Source organism: Oncorhynchus tshawytscha, linkage group LG04, assembly GCF_018296145.1.
Source record: "Oncorhynchus tshawytscha isolate Ot180627B linkage group LG04, Otsh_v2.0, whole genome shotgun sequence".
Taxonomy (NCBI): Eukaryota; Metazoa; Chordata; class Actinopteri; order Salmoniformes; family Salmonidae; genus Oncorhynchus; species Oncorhynchus tshawytscha.
The window spans coordinates 17,795,254-17,811,308 of record NC_056432.1 but is presented as its reverse complement, the minus strand read 5'-3'; the positions used below and the strand labels follow the sequence as shown (position 1 = coordinate 17,811,308).

General features: G+C 43.5%; 1 protein-coding gene across 2 annotated transcripts; it reads right to left on the bottom strand.

Annotated features, from left to right (window-relative positions):
- Positions 1 to 765: 765 nt before the first annotated feature.
- On the bottom strand, positions 766 to 14,159 carry LOC112248241 (ubiquitin-protein ligase E3B-like). Of its 2 annotated transcripts, XM_024417101.2 has the most exons (29): positions 13,835 to 14,159; positions 13,245 to 13,401; positions 13,095 to 13,155; positions 12,850 to 13,019; positions 12,643 to 12,754; positions 12,353 to 12,412; positions 12,165 to 12,269; positions 11,960 to 12,056; positions 11,748 to 11,833; positions 11,362 to 11,444; positions 10,966 to 11,071; positions 10,661 to 10,781; positions 10,070 to 10,247; positions 9,707 to 9,870; positions 9,318 to 9,485; positions 9,067 to 9,238; positions 8,744 to 8,862; positions 8,474 to 8,588; positions 8,032 to 8,131; positions 7,785 to 7,904; positions 7,426 to 7,602; positions 7,192 to 7,302; positions 6,843 to 6,980; positions 6,440 to 6,505; positions 6,293 to 6,351; positions 4,271 to 4,453; positions 3,908 to 4,019; positions 3,679 to 3,771; positions 766 to 3,207 (listed from the first exon to the last, which is right to left on the bottom strand). In XM_024417101.2, the coding sequence occupies exons 4-29, from the start codon at positions 13,008 to 13,010 to the stop codon at positions 3,016 to 3,018; spliced, it is 3,198 nt and encodes a 1,065-aa protein (XP_024272869.1). In that variant the 5' UTR covers positions 13,011 to 13,019; positions 13,095 to 13,155; positions 13,245 to 13,401; positions 13,835 to 14,159; the 3' UTR covers positions 766 to 3,015. The 2 variants fall into 2 exon arrangements, with proteins under 2 accessions (XP_024272869.1, XP_024272868.1); XM_024417100.2 differs by lacking the exon at positions 13,095 to 13,155.
- Positions 14,160 to 16,055: the final 1,896 nt, after the last annotated feature.

Below are 16,055 nucleotides of genomic sequence, written 5' to 3'. Positions count from 1 at the left end.
TGCACTATACAACCTCTCCTGAAGAAAAGCATGGCTTGATTCCTGAAGAAAGACACACTTTAGTTAAGTAAAGTTTAGAATAAATATGGTTAACATGACTCAACAATTGTTAATGTTTTACAGCAGAAATATCTTACACAGACATGTTTTACATTGAAATAACCTTTTCAACAACCTGTATTTCACATAGTGCAACCAGTTTCAAAAACACTTAAAAAGGAGGGAGAGGACAGTACTTTCATAGGAGTATGTTGCACATTTCCTGGATTTCCTTTTCTTCTAATAAAAAGATAGCAAGATCTCATGACATCATTTAAAAGTGAGGAATGACCTCATCAAACACAACAGACAGAGTGTGTGTGATATCTTCCATTCTCTCTTGGACACTGAACATTTGTCTCACTAGAGCTCCATTTCCAAACCTCATTTCTAATCCGCATCAGGCTGTTGAAACAATTGATTGAAATAATTTATGGGTAACATTTAGTCAGACACCACTGAGGACATTGACCACTGACTTGTCAGAGAGGCCACAGTCAGAGGCTCTTGGGAATTAAATATATCGCAGTCACAACAGACAAAATTGAGGTAAGATCTTCCCATACTATAGTCTCTAATAGTTATTTCAATTTGTCAATTAAATTGATGGCATTCATAACTGGGGGAAATGCCTGTACATGTAGGTTGTACCCCTCTAATATTACTATACACAAACAAATAGATCACAGATTTCGGTTCATTGGTCAATATAAGATAGCGAAGCAATATAAAACCATACAGAACCTTGTTTAATGGCCCATATAATCCCCATAACATCATCAGAAAGGTGTTTTCTGTTAGCTAGTGATTAATGCCATGAGGTGTTGGGGTGCATTACACCTTCAACTAGAAATTATCACAACCAGAGCCGCATCTATGGCTGACCACAACCAGAGCCGCATCTATGGCTGACCACAACCAGAGCCGCATCTATGGCTGACCACAACCAGAGCCGCATCTATGGCTGACCACAACCAGAGCCGCATCTATGGCTGACCACAACCAGAGCCGCATCTATGGCTGACAACAACCACGCAGTGTACACGTACACCCCTCAGGAAAAAGTTCTGCATAAAATACAGAATCAAGAAACAGGCTATTGCTTTTTATAAACCGGTTTATCTTTCATTTCCATTTAAGACCCTAAACTGCCTTGTCTCCCACCACCAAGTTACTAACAACTGCCCCACATAGTCTATTTCTATTTGACCCTGGTAATGCAACATTTTGCATGGTATTTTGCAGGGTTTTCTGTGCAAGAGAGGGTCTGAAGGAGGGTAGATGGATACAAAAGAAATGCTTTCAGATTCAGGTGATCAACCAACCCATGACATCATGTTGTAGTATGGTTTGCTCCCTGTGTAACCCCTTTCCATGTGGCTGTAAGGTCTTCAGACAAGGGAGCATCCTTACAGGGTTGGCATGCACAGCCAGTGACAAATGACACCAAACTTTCCTGGTTTGGTTGGTTGGTTCGTTCAGTGGCGGACACGGTAGAAGGAGCGTTGAATTTGAATTGTCTCTAAGCAGGCTCAAGTCCTTATAAATACCTTGTCCTGTGTGTTTATGGCTTGATTCCATTTCGAAGAGACATGGTCAGTCACAAACGCGATCAAACGCCACACTTAGACATATGAGGTGGGGACATATGAGGCACTCAGCATTTTTCAGAGCTGTAGTGAGAATTATTCAGTGAAATCCTAGTGAATAGAGAAACGTTCATGATTGACTTCACTGTAACAAATTTGTTTGGGAAGGTCACAATCAGCGACATGCAATGCGGAAAAAACAACAGTTGTCTGCTGTAGTTATAGGACCCAGATATTTCACAGCAAATCATAAAAACATTCAAGAGCCACTAATTAATTATCAAAAGCAAACAACAACAAAAAAAGACTCCAGAACCACGACATAAGATAATGGGACATCATTTGTCTGTATCAAACAACCGCATGATCAGTGAAAGTATTGACATGACAGACAGGCATCACTTTGGGTTACAAATGCATTGCGGTGTAACATGAGTTCTAATTTCAATACATTAGAGAACAGAGATACAAGGTCTAATGCTTTTGTCAGGTGACTGACTGTAGTGTGTGTACATGGGGAGAGAAAGAGACAGATCGTCAGGATTTAATTCCTTAATTAATCCATGAGAGCCAATATAAATATGACACAGGCGTCAACAGGTGACCACCTCTCCGTGGTTAGAACTTGTTGTTGAACATGAGGAGGTGATTTGTCGTCTCTTTATAAAAAGGTGCTTTCGTCATGTTCAACAAGGCTATTAAGACTCATCGAATGACAGCTGAAAGTTGCATGGATAACATTGTATTCCAATAGATAGGAAACTTTGTTCTATGGTTTTGCTCCAGTGAGAAGTCTATTACGTGTCTAATGGCTTGCATTGCATCTATATTGCTTTCCAGTTAATTTGACGTGGGAGTGCTAGATCCAAGTATCGTTCTATTAAGCCTGAGAAGAAATGGTAAGACATGGAGCCATTTTATTTTGGCAATGTGTTAGGTAACACATTCTTCTCCTTGTTACGATTATTAGCATGGGGTTAAAGTTGAGAGAGCAGAAAGTAACTGTTCCAAATGTGTTGCTCCCACAGCACTTGTTTCTTTAGCTACTTGTCTATTTGAAGAAAAAAAATCTAACGTAGTCAAAGACTACAACTGGTCAGAAAATAGGTTACCGTGGTTACACAGGCAGCAAATGGGCTTGAGAGCCCTTGGGGTGGGTATCTTCCAGAATCCAGACTGATTGGGATAAGAGAGGGTGGAGCTCTTCTGGTTTCCAAGGCTGCGATAAAGGTAAAGGGGGGGGGATCTTATGTGTTCTGCCTTCCACTTTGGTAAAGCTCCACTGACTTAACGGACTCCCGCCTCTAGCCTGGGTAAGGAGGACGCTCTTCAGTCGTTCTCCCATTAGTCTTGCTGTCAGCAGGCCACGAGCAGGGGGGAGTTTATTTTATGAGAGCTCAAAACCTGTGTTCATACTGATGGCGTAGCGGAGCTTGTCACGCAGGATGCTCTTCTTGCTGTAGTTAGGCAGCTTGAGCAGGTTGAAGCAGGTGGACGAGGTGGGGAGGCGACCGCCTGGTTCCTTCTTCCGGATGGTGAAGAAACCCCTGAGGACGCTGCCTAGGGTGTCCCCAGTGTCCTAGAGAGAGACAGGCGACAAAAGCACACAAACACACAGTAGTCCCAAGGGACTGACTTCTCAAAGCTATTTTCTTTTTCAACAAAAAGGTCAAAAGTTCAATGGAGAGTAGCAGGGGTGCTGGTGCCTGTGTGCTGTCGTAGAGCTGGGACGATAAACCAAAAATGATCGACACAGACCATACCGATCACTTATAGCAGGCATTTTGCGGATATCGTTCATCACGATTAGTTACATTACAGAAATGTAAAGTTTGAAATGAAATAAGTTCGCTAATATGGGTTATTGTTAATGGGACAATTGATGGCTATAACTTTTTAAATGTTAAACTGTGGTGCACATTGTTATAAACTTATAGTTTAATTTATCGTTATCGCATCAAATCAGGCTACACATTATCATGGTATGGATTTTTTTCCATATCACTGAGCTCTATGTATAAACATCTGACTATGATTACAGTGTTCTCACCTGATCGTCAGACACCTCCACACAGCGGATGGAGAAAGGGGGCTTGAGGTAGGCAAAACCTAGGAGGGGGGGTCTTGAACAACTGGTGACAAACTGTAAACCAAGAACAACAATGGATGATCACATAACAGTTACAAGTCTCAAACTGGCACCCCGCAAGTCGATTTAATGCAGCTAAATGAATGAATGGTAAAATAGCATTTTTGTATCATTTGGGGCTGGTTATTACCTTGAGGAACATGGCTCTTTCCTCAGAGGAGAAGTCACTGGACAGGATGTCCCACAGCCAGATGATGACCCGATGGCTGCTGTGGAAACCTCCATAGTAAACTGTGTGTTTCCTGACAACAGGAGAGACAGGCAGAGAGAGACCATGTCAGCAAGCACCTTAACCTTGGCTTCATCACCTTCTTACAAGGGCAGCTCATTGTCAGCGAAACAATCAAATCGGAGATTCACACCATTTGAACACCGTGGATTTCAGGATTTCCCTCAAATGTTTGACAATTGGCACGTTGAAGAGCTGTCGAGTGACAACAGTAATGACATGTGGAGGGGCTGGTCGGGGTGAAAGGGGTCGAAGGTTACGCACTTGAGGTCGTCCAGGTCAATCTCGGCGTTGTCCCCGGAGACGAGGCGTTGGACCTCTGGGGTGGAGAACATGTGCAGCCACTCAGGGTTGATGATGCTGCGGTATCCTCGGATAAAAGCTGCCGTCTGCTCCTTGATCTGCGTGTGCATGCGGAAGTGCGCCATCAGGTGGATGTAGCTGATCCTGCAGCACAGAAGGTCAAAGGTGAAGTTACGTCAGACTCAGAACCCCATGGCAGAGTTTCCTGTCGGGCTTGTATCGCCGCCTGGTACGGTAACTGCACCACCCACAACCGCAGGGCTCTCCAGAAGGTAGTGCAGTCTGCACAACACATCGTCGGGGGCAAACTACCTGCCCTCCAGGACACCTACAGCACCCGATGCCAAAAAGATCAAAGACAACAACCACCCAAGCCACTGCCTGTTCACCCCGCTAACATCCAGAAGGTGAGGTCAGTACAGGTGCATCAAAGCTGGGACAGAGAGACTGAAAAACAGCTTCTATCTCAAGGCCATCAGACTGTTAAACAGCCATCACTAGCACAGAGTGGCTGCTGCCTACATACAGACTTAAAATCATTGGCCACTTTAATAAATGGATCACTAGTCACTTTAATAATGTTTACATATCTTCCATTACTCATCTCGTATGTACTGTATTTTATACCATCGATTGCATCTTGCATTTGCCACTCTGTCATTGCTTATCCATATATTTATATATTCTTATTCCATTCCTTTACTTAAATTTGTGGGTATTAGGTGGTTGTTGTGGAATTGTTAAATGACTTGTTAGATATTGCTGCACTGTTGGAACTAGAAGCACAAGCATTTCACTACACTCGCAATAACATCTGCTAACCATTTGATTTGATCTCAAGACTTCCGGGAACGCTTGTGAAGCAGACCAGGGTTTAAGAAGTCAATAAGAAAAGGGAAAGTTATTCCTTGGTTGTTCATTTTCTGAAACTCTAAAGGCACAACCTAGATTTGAGCCGATGTCTTAAGTAGCTGAACATGTTATTACTCCAACCTTGTGAAAGTGACAAACTGACACGTTTTCATTTGTCAAAAACAACTTTATAGCAAAGGAGTGCCTTTGATTTGACGACCTGCACATTGCGCAGTTCAGTGAGAGAGGACTGTTAGACCCGATGACGTGTTTCTATGCATGAGCTTTGCTAGCCAACGTCGCCATGGCATCACCTACAAGCGTAATCAGGATTTCTATTGCAGAAGCAGTTTCCCATTTTCATACTGTACCGGTCTTTGACCATGGGCCTGTCTAGAAACAACCCCCTAGCCCTTCCCTCCTGGGCACTTGTGAAATCAACTCAAACTATTGGTCACAAACGCTGAATACAACAAGTGTAGACTTTACCATGAAATGCTTACTTACAAGCCCTTAACCAACAGTGCAGTTCAATAAGAGTAGAGAAAATATTTACCAAGTAGACTAAAATAAAAAGTAATAATAAAAAAGAAACAGTGAAGATATGAATGGATTTGACAGGTATAATAAGCAATGCATGTACATCTACTATGCCCTGGCTTGGTAGGACATTCACCTTATTGCTTATACCTATCAGATCCTTTTAGATCTCCACAAGTGTCTGGGGGGAGGGGGACAATAAATACATATTGTATTAGACGAACAATGGTGTGAACATCAAGTGGAATTAACATCTGTAAGTTTGGTTCTACAGTACATCAGTGGTTCTCAAACCTCTCAGACCCCCACCGATTCCATGTATTTGATCTATTCCACAGCTAGCACACCGGATTCAACTTGTCAACTAATCATCAAACCCTTGACTAGGTGAATCAGGTGAGCTGGTTCAGAGCTACAATGAAATTGTGAAACATCTAGGGGTCCCAGAGGAGAGGTTTGAGAACCACTGATGTACTGTAGAACCAAACTTACAGATGTTAGTTGTTAATTCCACTTGATGTTCACACCATTGTTCGTCTAATACAATATGTATTTGAGAACCACTAGATAGTGGATCTGCATCTTGCTCACTTGTTTTCGTTGGTGACTTGCATCGTCTTTCCTCCAGGAATCAGCTCGTGACAGACCAGCTGCCAGGAAACATGAAGAGAGTATTAAGAGATTAAAAGAGCAGTTCTGTTTTCCTGCATTCAGAGAAAAAATATATATAGTTTCTACCTGTCCCATAACGTCCTCGTCATACGATAGTGTCAGACCCAAATCACCAACATCCCCGTCATAGCGCTGGAAAAGGACAAAACCAAGATCAACCACCTATTTGGAGTCAACTTCCACAACATGAAGTAAAATTGATCACAAAAAGTAGCGACAAAGTAAAACAAACATCTCAAATCAAAAGAGCGCAATTATAACCATAAACCAGGGTCGTGTTCAACATGCAACAAGCGGGAGAAAACAGACAAACAGGGAGGGACCACCTGGACTTATCCAATCAGAAACACAAATTTTCAGTTGCAATTTTTTTTCTCAACATTTTCGTAATAAACACGGTTTATGCTGTAATACACACAATACCAGGCAATGTAGGACTATGATAGTTGGGGTGGGGGATCTTTCTGACCTTGATGGAGGTGAGGTTCTTGTAGAACTCAGAGTCCAGGGAGGGAAGCTCGTCGATGGAGCTGTAGAAGGTGCTGTGGTGGTGACCCATGACCTGGCTGAGAAAGAAGGAGGCAAAGGGTACGTCCACCACGATGCCCTGAAAAACACACACATACACGTTGATCTCATGGACTATCAGGCATTGCACCATAGCTCCAGCTATGAACCGTCGTTACATTTCTCCAGACCCATCCCTCAGTTTTATAGGGGGGAAAGTGGTGGGCAGGGCTTGTGGCTTTAAAAGGAGTCATTCTTGTAAATATATGCCAATTTCACATGACTAACATCCTCTGTGAGTGCAGACACACCTCATACATTGCTTTGCCAAGCATCTTCCCCACAAACTCAAAAAGCTGCAGGTGGTTCTCGTGGATGTAGGATGTAGGGGAGGGGTACAACCTCTCATTGCCACTGGTGGTCTATGGGGGAAAATACATCATCATCAGCAGCATGGTTGACAGAAAATGGCTAAAAGCACCTTGTGAGAGTGAATCTTTCAAAATTATTCCAAAAGTATTTGAAACGAGGTCTGGAGAGCAAACCTTAAAGAGGTTGAGTGCTGGGTTGAAGACTTTCTTGATGATCTCTTCCAGGAACTCCTTGAAGACGCCGTCCTGGTCGATTCCTGCCTCGTCCACACCCAGGTCGTTGACAAACTTCACACGGATCACGCCTTTGATGGAGTTGACAGGCAACCGGCGGAGTTGGTCATAACCATCCTGAAGAGTGTTCAGGCACAAAGAGTTTGGGTGATCAGTTTGGGCTGAAGTCACAGCCACCATACCTGACTGTATTTGACAACTAGACTGTCTCAATCTGTACACTTGAATACAGAATTCATCCTAAGTGGTATTCCAGTGTGGGGGAAAACATGCAACAGATCGATACATCAATTCCATACCTCTAACATCCGTGAGCGGCGAATGGTGATATGGGTGACATGCGGAGACGCGGAGCTTGTTTCCACCAATCCCAAGGTTTCCTTCTCCTTGGTAATAATGTTCCGGAACAGCAGGACCCTCTAAAGTGGGTAGGACAGGATTACGAATGGGGGTGAGACACCATGTACATATTGATAAGGATACGGTACAGTGAAACTACAACTACAGATGCCCCAGAGGGACAATATTCTTTCTGTGCAGACTCACGTTTTTGTGGGGAATGACGTGTGGTATGTACTGCAGTAACAGCTGAGCTCTCCTCTTGCCCTTCTCCAGCTCTTGGAACAAAAGGCTCGGCTTCAGATCCCTGGACATAAGGGTTGAAAGAGTGTGTGCGTGTGTGTGTGCCTTTTTCCAACATCACAATTGTCTCCTACAGATCACACCTGGAACAAATACATAAGTCAAATACTTGAGATGGGCCCAATATTTCCCCGGTGTACAGGGTGGGCAAAGTTGGCGCTTTTGGCACTAACATTCCATTGGTTCCATTATGGTGGGCAAGCTTCATCAAGCGCACCTCAAGCTTTGAGAATATTTGACTGCTACTGATCACAAGGATCACCTTATAAGGATTTGGGAAGTGCAGAATAACAAACATGGAAAGTATTGGGGATTAGGATAAGTATGTTTCCGGAGGGGCACTTACTTGCGCAGCCAGTTATCATCAGGGGAGAACCTCCTCCTGCAGTCCCGCTCATAGAGCACCATCAGCCAGCCGTGAACACTGTGGAACAGGTCCAGCTTCTCCCCCTTGGCATTCTCTGTCACAACACACTAAATGAATGCACCCACTCACTAACCCTATCCCCAAACTATTTCTCATGGTGCCGGAACCAGGGATTGGCAATTCTGTCACTGTCAATCAGCTTGACCTTTGAGTTTGACAAGAGTTCAACAGGTGTAAGAGGCGACTCACCTAAAATGCCGTCCCAGACCATCTTGTACACAAATGTGTTGAGAAACGAGGAGATGGTGACAAGCTCTTCTGTCTTAAATGAGATCTGCTCCTCGTAAACCTCGATGTCATCCAGGATCCTGTGGAAAACATACAGTATAACATGTCAGTAACTACAGACATCCAGTGGGTCTGGGATACTGCATTTATGGACAGTTTTCCAGACACAGATTAGTATTGAAAGTGCTTCTTAGTCCAGGACTAGATGTAATCTATATGTGGGAAACCCTCCCATACTGGATGTGTCTATCACGTGTTATATAGTAGCAATTCATGGAGCTCACGTGATGAGGTGTCTGGAGCAGTCACAGAACAGCATGAGCATGGCCAGCAGCTGCTTAGACTCCTCTGTGTCGTTGTTCAGGCACTCCATGAACAGCTTGAGGCCTCCCTGGGGGCCTAGCTCACAGATGAAGGCCCACAGCTTAGGCAGAAGGTCATCCAGGTAGGTTAGGCCTGAGGGCGACACCACCAGAGAAAACATGAGAGAACATATGTTGTGTGTGTGTGTGTGTCTCAAATCGCAGGGACTCACCAGTGAGGATTTGCAGTCGTATCTGAGTGAGCGTGGTGAGGGCTGTCTGGTACAGCACACAGATACTGCACACCTTCTGCACCTCAGCGGAGTCCACTCGTCTCCCGCCGACCGGCTTCAAGATGTTGCGCACCGAGGCAGACTTCTGAAACGCCCGCTTAAAGAGGCCTAAGAGAAACCCACATGTCAATCAGAAACCACTCTGACAAAGTTACTTCATTGATAAGGTTTAGTTCATTGTTTTAAAACTAAACCTTTAATACAGTGTTGATTGACAAAAACCCAGGTAAGTGGGGAAAAAAACTGACAAGTGTCTAAATAATTAACCCTTGAAATTGATTGATTAAGTGCCTGGGAGGAAAACAACAAACAAACCAAATTCAACTTACTCTTGACTGGCAGGTTGTTCTGCGACGTGGTAGGCTGTGGTGGAGGCGTGGGCTCTTGGGTCTCAAGCTTTTTGCTGAGCACGTCACTGAAGAGAGTCCGGATCACAGGCATGCCCCACAGGTACTGCAGCTGCTTGGTGACCAGTGGCATAGACTCATTCAGACTGGAGAGAAGGACAGGGTGAGGGAGTTAAGATCCACTTTAAATCCATGACATTCAATGATTGAGATCCCATTTCATAGCCCGGTCCCATATCTTTTTGTGCCATTTTGCTCCTATGGTCATTGTCATGAGTTTGGCATGACAATAAGAGTCGACAAGAGAGCAGAAACATATCTGAGTTCTGAGGATGTCCCACTGACCCGTAGTCTACAGTTTGGGAAAACCAGCCTAAGACCGGGTGCCAGTGAGTGAGGTTGGATTTCTTCTGGGACACGTATCTCTGGCAGTAGGACAGCATGTCCGTCAGGTCTTTCACAAAGTGGTTGGCCTCCTCCTCCAGGACTTTCTCGTTGAGGTAGCCCAGGTGAATCAGGTTACCTACAGTACAACAGGATGAAACAGAGGCCCCCACAGAGCAGCAACCCCAAAGAGCTGATTAGGTATGCTTCCCACAGCACGGCACAGAGAAAAACAAGAAAAAGAGTCATGCAAAAAAACTCAGACTTGTACACTCACACAAACAGTAGCCTATAGCAGGTTTCCCAAAATCGGCCCTGTCCTGTCCCCATCCCCCATCCACTGGGTGCAGGATTTGTTTTTCCCCTTGCACTACACAGCTGATTCAAATAACCAACTCATCATGAAGCTTTGATTATTTGAGTCAGCTGTGTAGTGCTAGGACGTGCACCAGGGTGGGCCCCAGGACCGAGTTTGGGAAACCCTGCAATATACAAGAGAATTAAAAACTATTGCCATAGGATAGCTATGTGAGGCAGTGTAAAGGACCGTACCCAGCAAGCACAGTGTGTGGCTCCCCTCCAGGCAGACACAGATGTCGACACACTGCTCCTCACGGCTCAGGAACAGTGTGAACTTCCTCAGCAGGTCGTGGGTCTGTATGGTGGCCATGCACTGCACAGACAAGCGCACACTCAGAGGCTCTCTCATTGTACAAGTTATGATGTCCACACAATAACGGGTGCGTCTGAAATGGCACCCTATACCTTACGTAGTGCACTACTTTCGAGCACCCTATTCCCTACATACAGTGCACAAGGTAGAAAATAGGGTGCCATTTCTTCATGTGAGTGTCTACCTCTGGGGTGATGGTGTTGATGTGGGAGACGACAGCTGGGACAGACATGATGTGGATGAGAAGAGACCTCAGCAGGTTGTCAGAGAAGTGAGCAGCAATGACAGGTCTATAAAATAAAGACAAGTTACACTAATGGCTCCCAAAGCTTCTTTGGCTCTGAGCATTCTAAAACGGTAACCAAGCAGATCATACACTATGATAAGATAGGACTTAATTCTCCATGAAGCTAAAACACAGGATTATTTTCTTACTACAAACCCTGTTACTGAGAGGGAACGTGAGCTAGCTGAACCCTGGGAATCCACTGCAATAGATCTGCTCCAGGCTCTAGTGATGCAGAGACAATTGATCCATTGTGGTTAAATGGAGATTAGAACACTCCCAACAACCGCTCACCTTAATGCCAACGTGAATACTGCTGTGAGTGTGCCCTTGGTAAGAGAGGGTCTGGAGCGCGCCAATCCGTTGGTGAGTAGAATCTACCAGGGAATCCAAAGATGACAGTTCACACATTTTATTTTTGATTTATATTGCATAAACAACCAATACACGTCAACAACCATGGTTGGGGTCAATTCCATTTCAGTTCCAGTCAATTCAAAAAGTAAGCCAAAATTCTAATTCTTCCTAATTGAAAATCATTAAAGATAATATGAATTAGAATGTGTACTTCCTGAATTGACTGGAATTTAAATTGAATTGATCCCAACCCTGTTAACATCATAATAATCGTTCTAAAAGGCCTGGGAAAAAGATGGAAGATGCCGCGTGTGTAACTGTACCTGCAGTATTGAATAAAATCCCTTTTGATTGAGATGCCCCATGATGTTCTCACAGATCCGGGTCAATGCTGGTCTGAGGGCCTCTCCTAGAACAGAGGAGGGGGGAAAAAAAATGTCAGATTCCACTTTGTCTTTTTTTCTTTCAATATCAAGACACTTGTGATAATAGAGGATGTGTGTGCACTGCAGCAGTGGTTTGACCTGAGACTGACCTTTCCCTCTCACTATCTTCCAGGTTGATGTGTCTGTGAAGGTCACCAGCATGGTAAGGTACAAAGTCACCAGCTTATTGTCCTGCAGGATGTCAGGCTACAGGAGAAGGAAGGGAGGGGTAAAGTTACAATTTTGACATTTCAATATTTAAAATTATACACCATTATTTTATAGAAGGTTATTATCCTAAGTATTAATATTTACCTTTAATTTTTTCAGAAAATTACAGGAGACCCACAGAACATCTTTGATCTGCTTTATCCATGGGATGGTGAGGTCTTTGGAAAGGGCCAGTGACACATACCAAACCTGATAACCAAGAACAGAGTCAATCACACTCTGGGTTCATAAAAAATCTGTAATCACTGATGATCAATAATAATCATACTCACTTTGGGCTCATTTTCAACCTCCATGCTACCAAGAATGGAGCGACAAAGCTTCTCAAACCTCTGCGTAGAAAAAAAACATAGTTCATTAGTTAAATGTACACTAAGCAATCTTCAGTAATCTTAAGTACTATAGTGATACATAATTATTGAAATGTCTTTCAGCTCGTAAGTAAATAAGAGACATCCTCCAGTAAGAGACAATTAAAACATTCAAATCAGTTAACAATGTACAAAACATATTTTTTATATATTATCAGTGAGGGTAAAGTGTAGGGGTTAAAGAAACTCACCAGCTTATCCTCTTGACAAAAAATAAATAACAACTTCCGAGCAATTTTAAAAATTGATAGTGCATTTCTTTTTGTTGTTCCGACATCTTGAAAGAAGTCATCAACCTCTTTCCTGGTCAGAAAGAGAGAGAATTCACACATTGAGTCTCAAGAAAGATGATATGTCCTCCTAAAGCATAATGGCAAGTATTGCTTGTAAAAGCTAACCTTATTTGCTTCTGGAGTTTGCAGCGACAGAGGAATCTCCTGACCAGCGCTTGAATCAGAGTGGCTGCTCTCTCCCTCTCTTTGTACCCCTTCCTCTCCTCACGTGCCTGCCTGGCTTTGTCCAGGAACTCAGACTTGGAACTCTGAGTTGCACTAAACATTGTGCACCCCTAAGGTCAGGCAAAATTGACAGATTTAGTTTCTGCTGAAACACAATAGTGATAAATATTCAAGGACAAACTCACTTATCGGTTTTCTCTGTGGGTAAAGGGGAAAACAATAACATGACTTTGATCTAGCCGTACACTGCAATAGAATAAGAATACATTCAAATGAAGGTAATGACATCACACACAGAAAACAATAGCACAAAAACAGGACATGGTGTGTTATACCTGTGTTTTTCTCTGGTGATCTTGGCTTGACCTTTGCAACTATGCGCTATGTTTCTGCAGTCATTTGAACATCCTCGAGATCCAAGTTTCCAGAAACCCTTCGAGAGCTATAGCTGCGCATTGGTTAGCCCAGCAAAAGCGGATCAATTTGTCATCTCTATGAAAATAACACATAAAGAAAATATGTAACGAGTTAACCCATCATTACAACTTTGAGACCTTTTAAGCTAGCTAGCCAACGTTAGCCAAATTGTGGGTGGTCTGTCTGGTCTCAAACGATGACACGTTCCTAATTTAGTTACAGTAGAAAGCAAGCAAGCTAACAACATAAACAACATTTTAATCCATGACAAACTAACATTGTGGTACATTAGCTATACTAGCTAGATAACTACTAGACCCGACAAATAACTCGCTAGCTTGTTGTAGCCAACAATCTACTGTATTATGGTTTACGTTGGCTAGCCGCTGATTAGCATAGCAGGCTAACGTTAGCTAGCTATTTCGTCACCACCAATTGACTTAGTTACTTGTCAACGCATTTTACGAACATGAAAAGCTAGGTAAAACATTACCCAACAAGAACTTACCGTTCACTGTCAATGACACCCCCATAAAGTAGAGGCCTTCGGCTGTTTCAAAATGTAAACAATAACAAGAGATCCGTGATTGCAGCCATTAATCCTTGCACTTTCGCACTGAAAACATTCCAAGTGGGATGTATTTTTCTGAGTAAAGAATTTACATGATCTTTTCCATATTGATACACTGTATGTACACAAATTATGTTTGTTAGAATTATTATTTTGTCTAAACTGGATCTATTCAATTGAAGCTTTGATCCAATTCATAGAACTATGGATATTCATTTAAATCTAAAGAAAATGGGGGAGCTATTATTGGTTACCCATTTCCGGGGTGGAAGCTAATTAATGACGTATGGCCACAGATAGTTAGAAATGGGCTTGTTCGCTGTTACAGCCGACGATGCAGGCGACTGCCGACTGACTGATCTACAAATCACCTTGCATCTACAAATAATACTGACTCGTTATTTAAGATCAGTCAGTCTGTCGCAGATTACCCCTGATAAATCACGGTTTGATGCTCTTGAACACTGCCAATCACATTGGTATGGCCCAATTCCAAATGGATCCCTACACCCACTTGTGGCGATCTGAGATTTGACAGGTGCACCCAATATGGTAATACCTCAACCTTGCCCTCTGATAGACTATGCTGCCTTGCTATCTTAGGTCTCGCTTAATGTAGTGTTGTCTCCCATGCCATGATGTGTGTTTTGTCATTTATATATTATTTAGTTTTTAATCCTAGCCCCCGTTCCAGCAGGAGACCTTTTGGTAGGCCATCAATGTAAATAAGAATGTGTTCTTAACTGACTTGCCTAGTTAAATAAAGGTTCAATACAACTAAATAAAATACCTAAAAAAAAAACGTTCAGCTCTCCACAAGTGCATAGGGTCCAGGGGTTCATTTGGGATTGGGCCGTTGACTGTCCAACATGCTCTTTTCTTGATTAACGCCCTATAAAGAATTAACTTGCAGTGTGGGATTCTGTATTTTACATTATAGCCATTACCATATAAATGATTAAATATTATCTGATGTTGGTTGTGTGTGGTATCTGTAAAAATAACTACTCATAACTAGTCAGTCGGTCACAATTTACATACTCCAACCAGAAGCCATGGATTACTTGCAATATCCGCACTGAGCTAAAGGGTAGAGCTGCCGCATTCAAGGAGCAGGACTCTAACCTGGAAGCTTATAAGAAATCCTGCTATGCCCTCCAACAAACCATCAAACAGGCAAAGTGTCAATACAGGACTAAGATATAATATTACTACAACGGCTCCGACACTCGTCGGGTTGTGGCAGGGTTTGCAAACTATTACAGACTACAAAGGGAAGCATAGCCGCGAGCTGCCCAGTGACACAAGCCTACCAGACGAGCTAAATTACTTCTATGCTCGCTTCAAGGCAAGTAACACTGAAACATGCATGAGAGAATCAGCTGTTCTGGATGATTGTGTGATCACGCTCTTCCTAGCAGATGTGAGTAAGACCTTTAAACAGGTCAGCACTCACAAGGCCACAGTGCCAGACGGATTACCAGGACGTGTACTCTGAGAATGCTCTGACCAACTGGAAAGTGTCTTCACTGACATTGTAACACCAACATGTTTCAAGCAGACCTCCATAGTCCCTGTGCCCAAGAACACTAAGGTAACCTGCCTAAATTATTACCAACCCGTAGCACTCACGTCTGTAGCCATGGAGTGCTTTAAAAGGCTGGTCATGGCTAATAACACCATTATCCCAGAAACCCTAGACCCACTCCAATTCGCATACCACCCCAACAGATCCACAGATGATGCAATCTCTATTGCACTCCACACTGCCTGTTCCCACCTGGACAAAAGGAACACCTATGTGAGAATGCTATTCATTGACTACAGCTCAGCATTCAACACCATAGTTCCCTCAAAGCTCATCACTAAGCTAAGAACCCTGGGACTAAACACCTCCCTCTGCAACTGGATCCTGGACTTCCTGACGGGCCGCCCCCAGGTGGTAAGGGTAGGTAACAACACATCCGCCACGCTGATCCTCAACACGGGGGACCCTCAGGGGTGCGTGCTCAGCTGACCTCCTGTACTCTCATGACTGCATGGCCAGGCACGACTTCAACACCATCATTAAGTTTGCCGATGACACAATAGTGGTAGGCCTGATCACCGACAATGATGAGACAGCCTATAGGGAGGAAGTCAGAGACCTGGCCGTGTG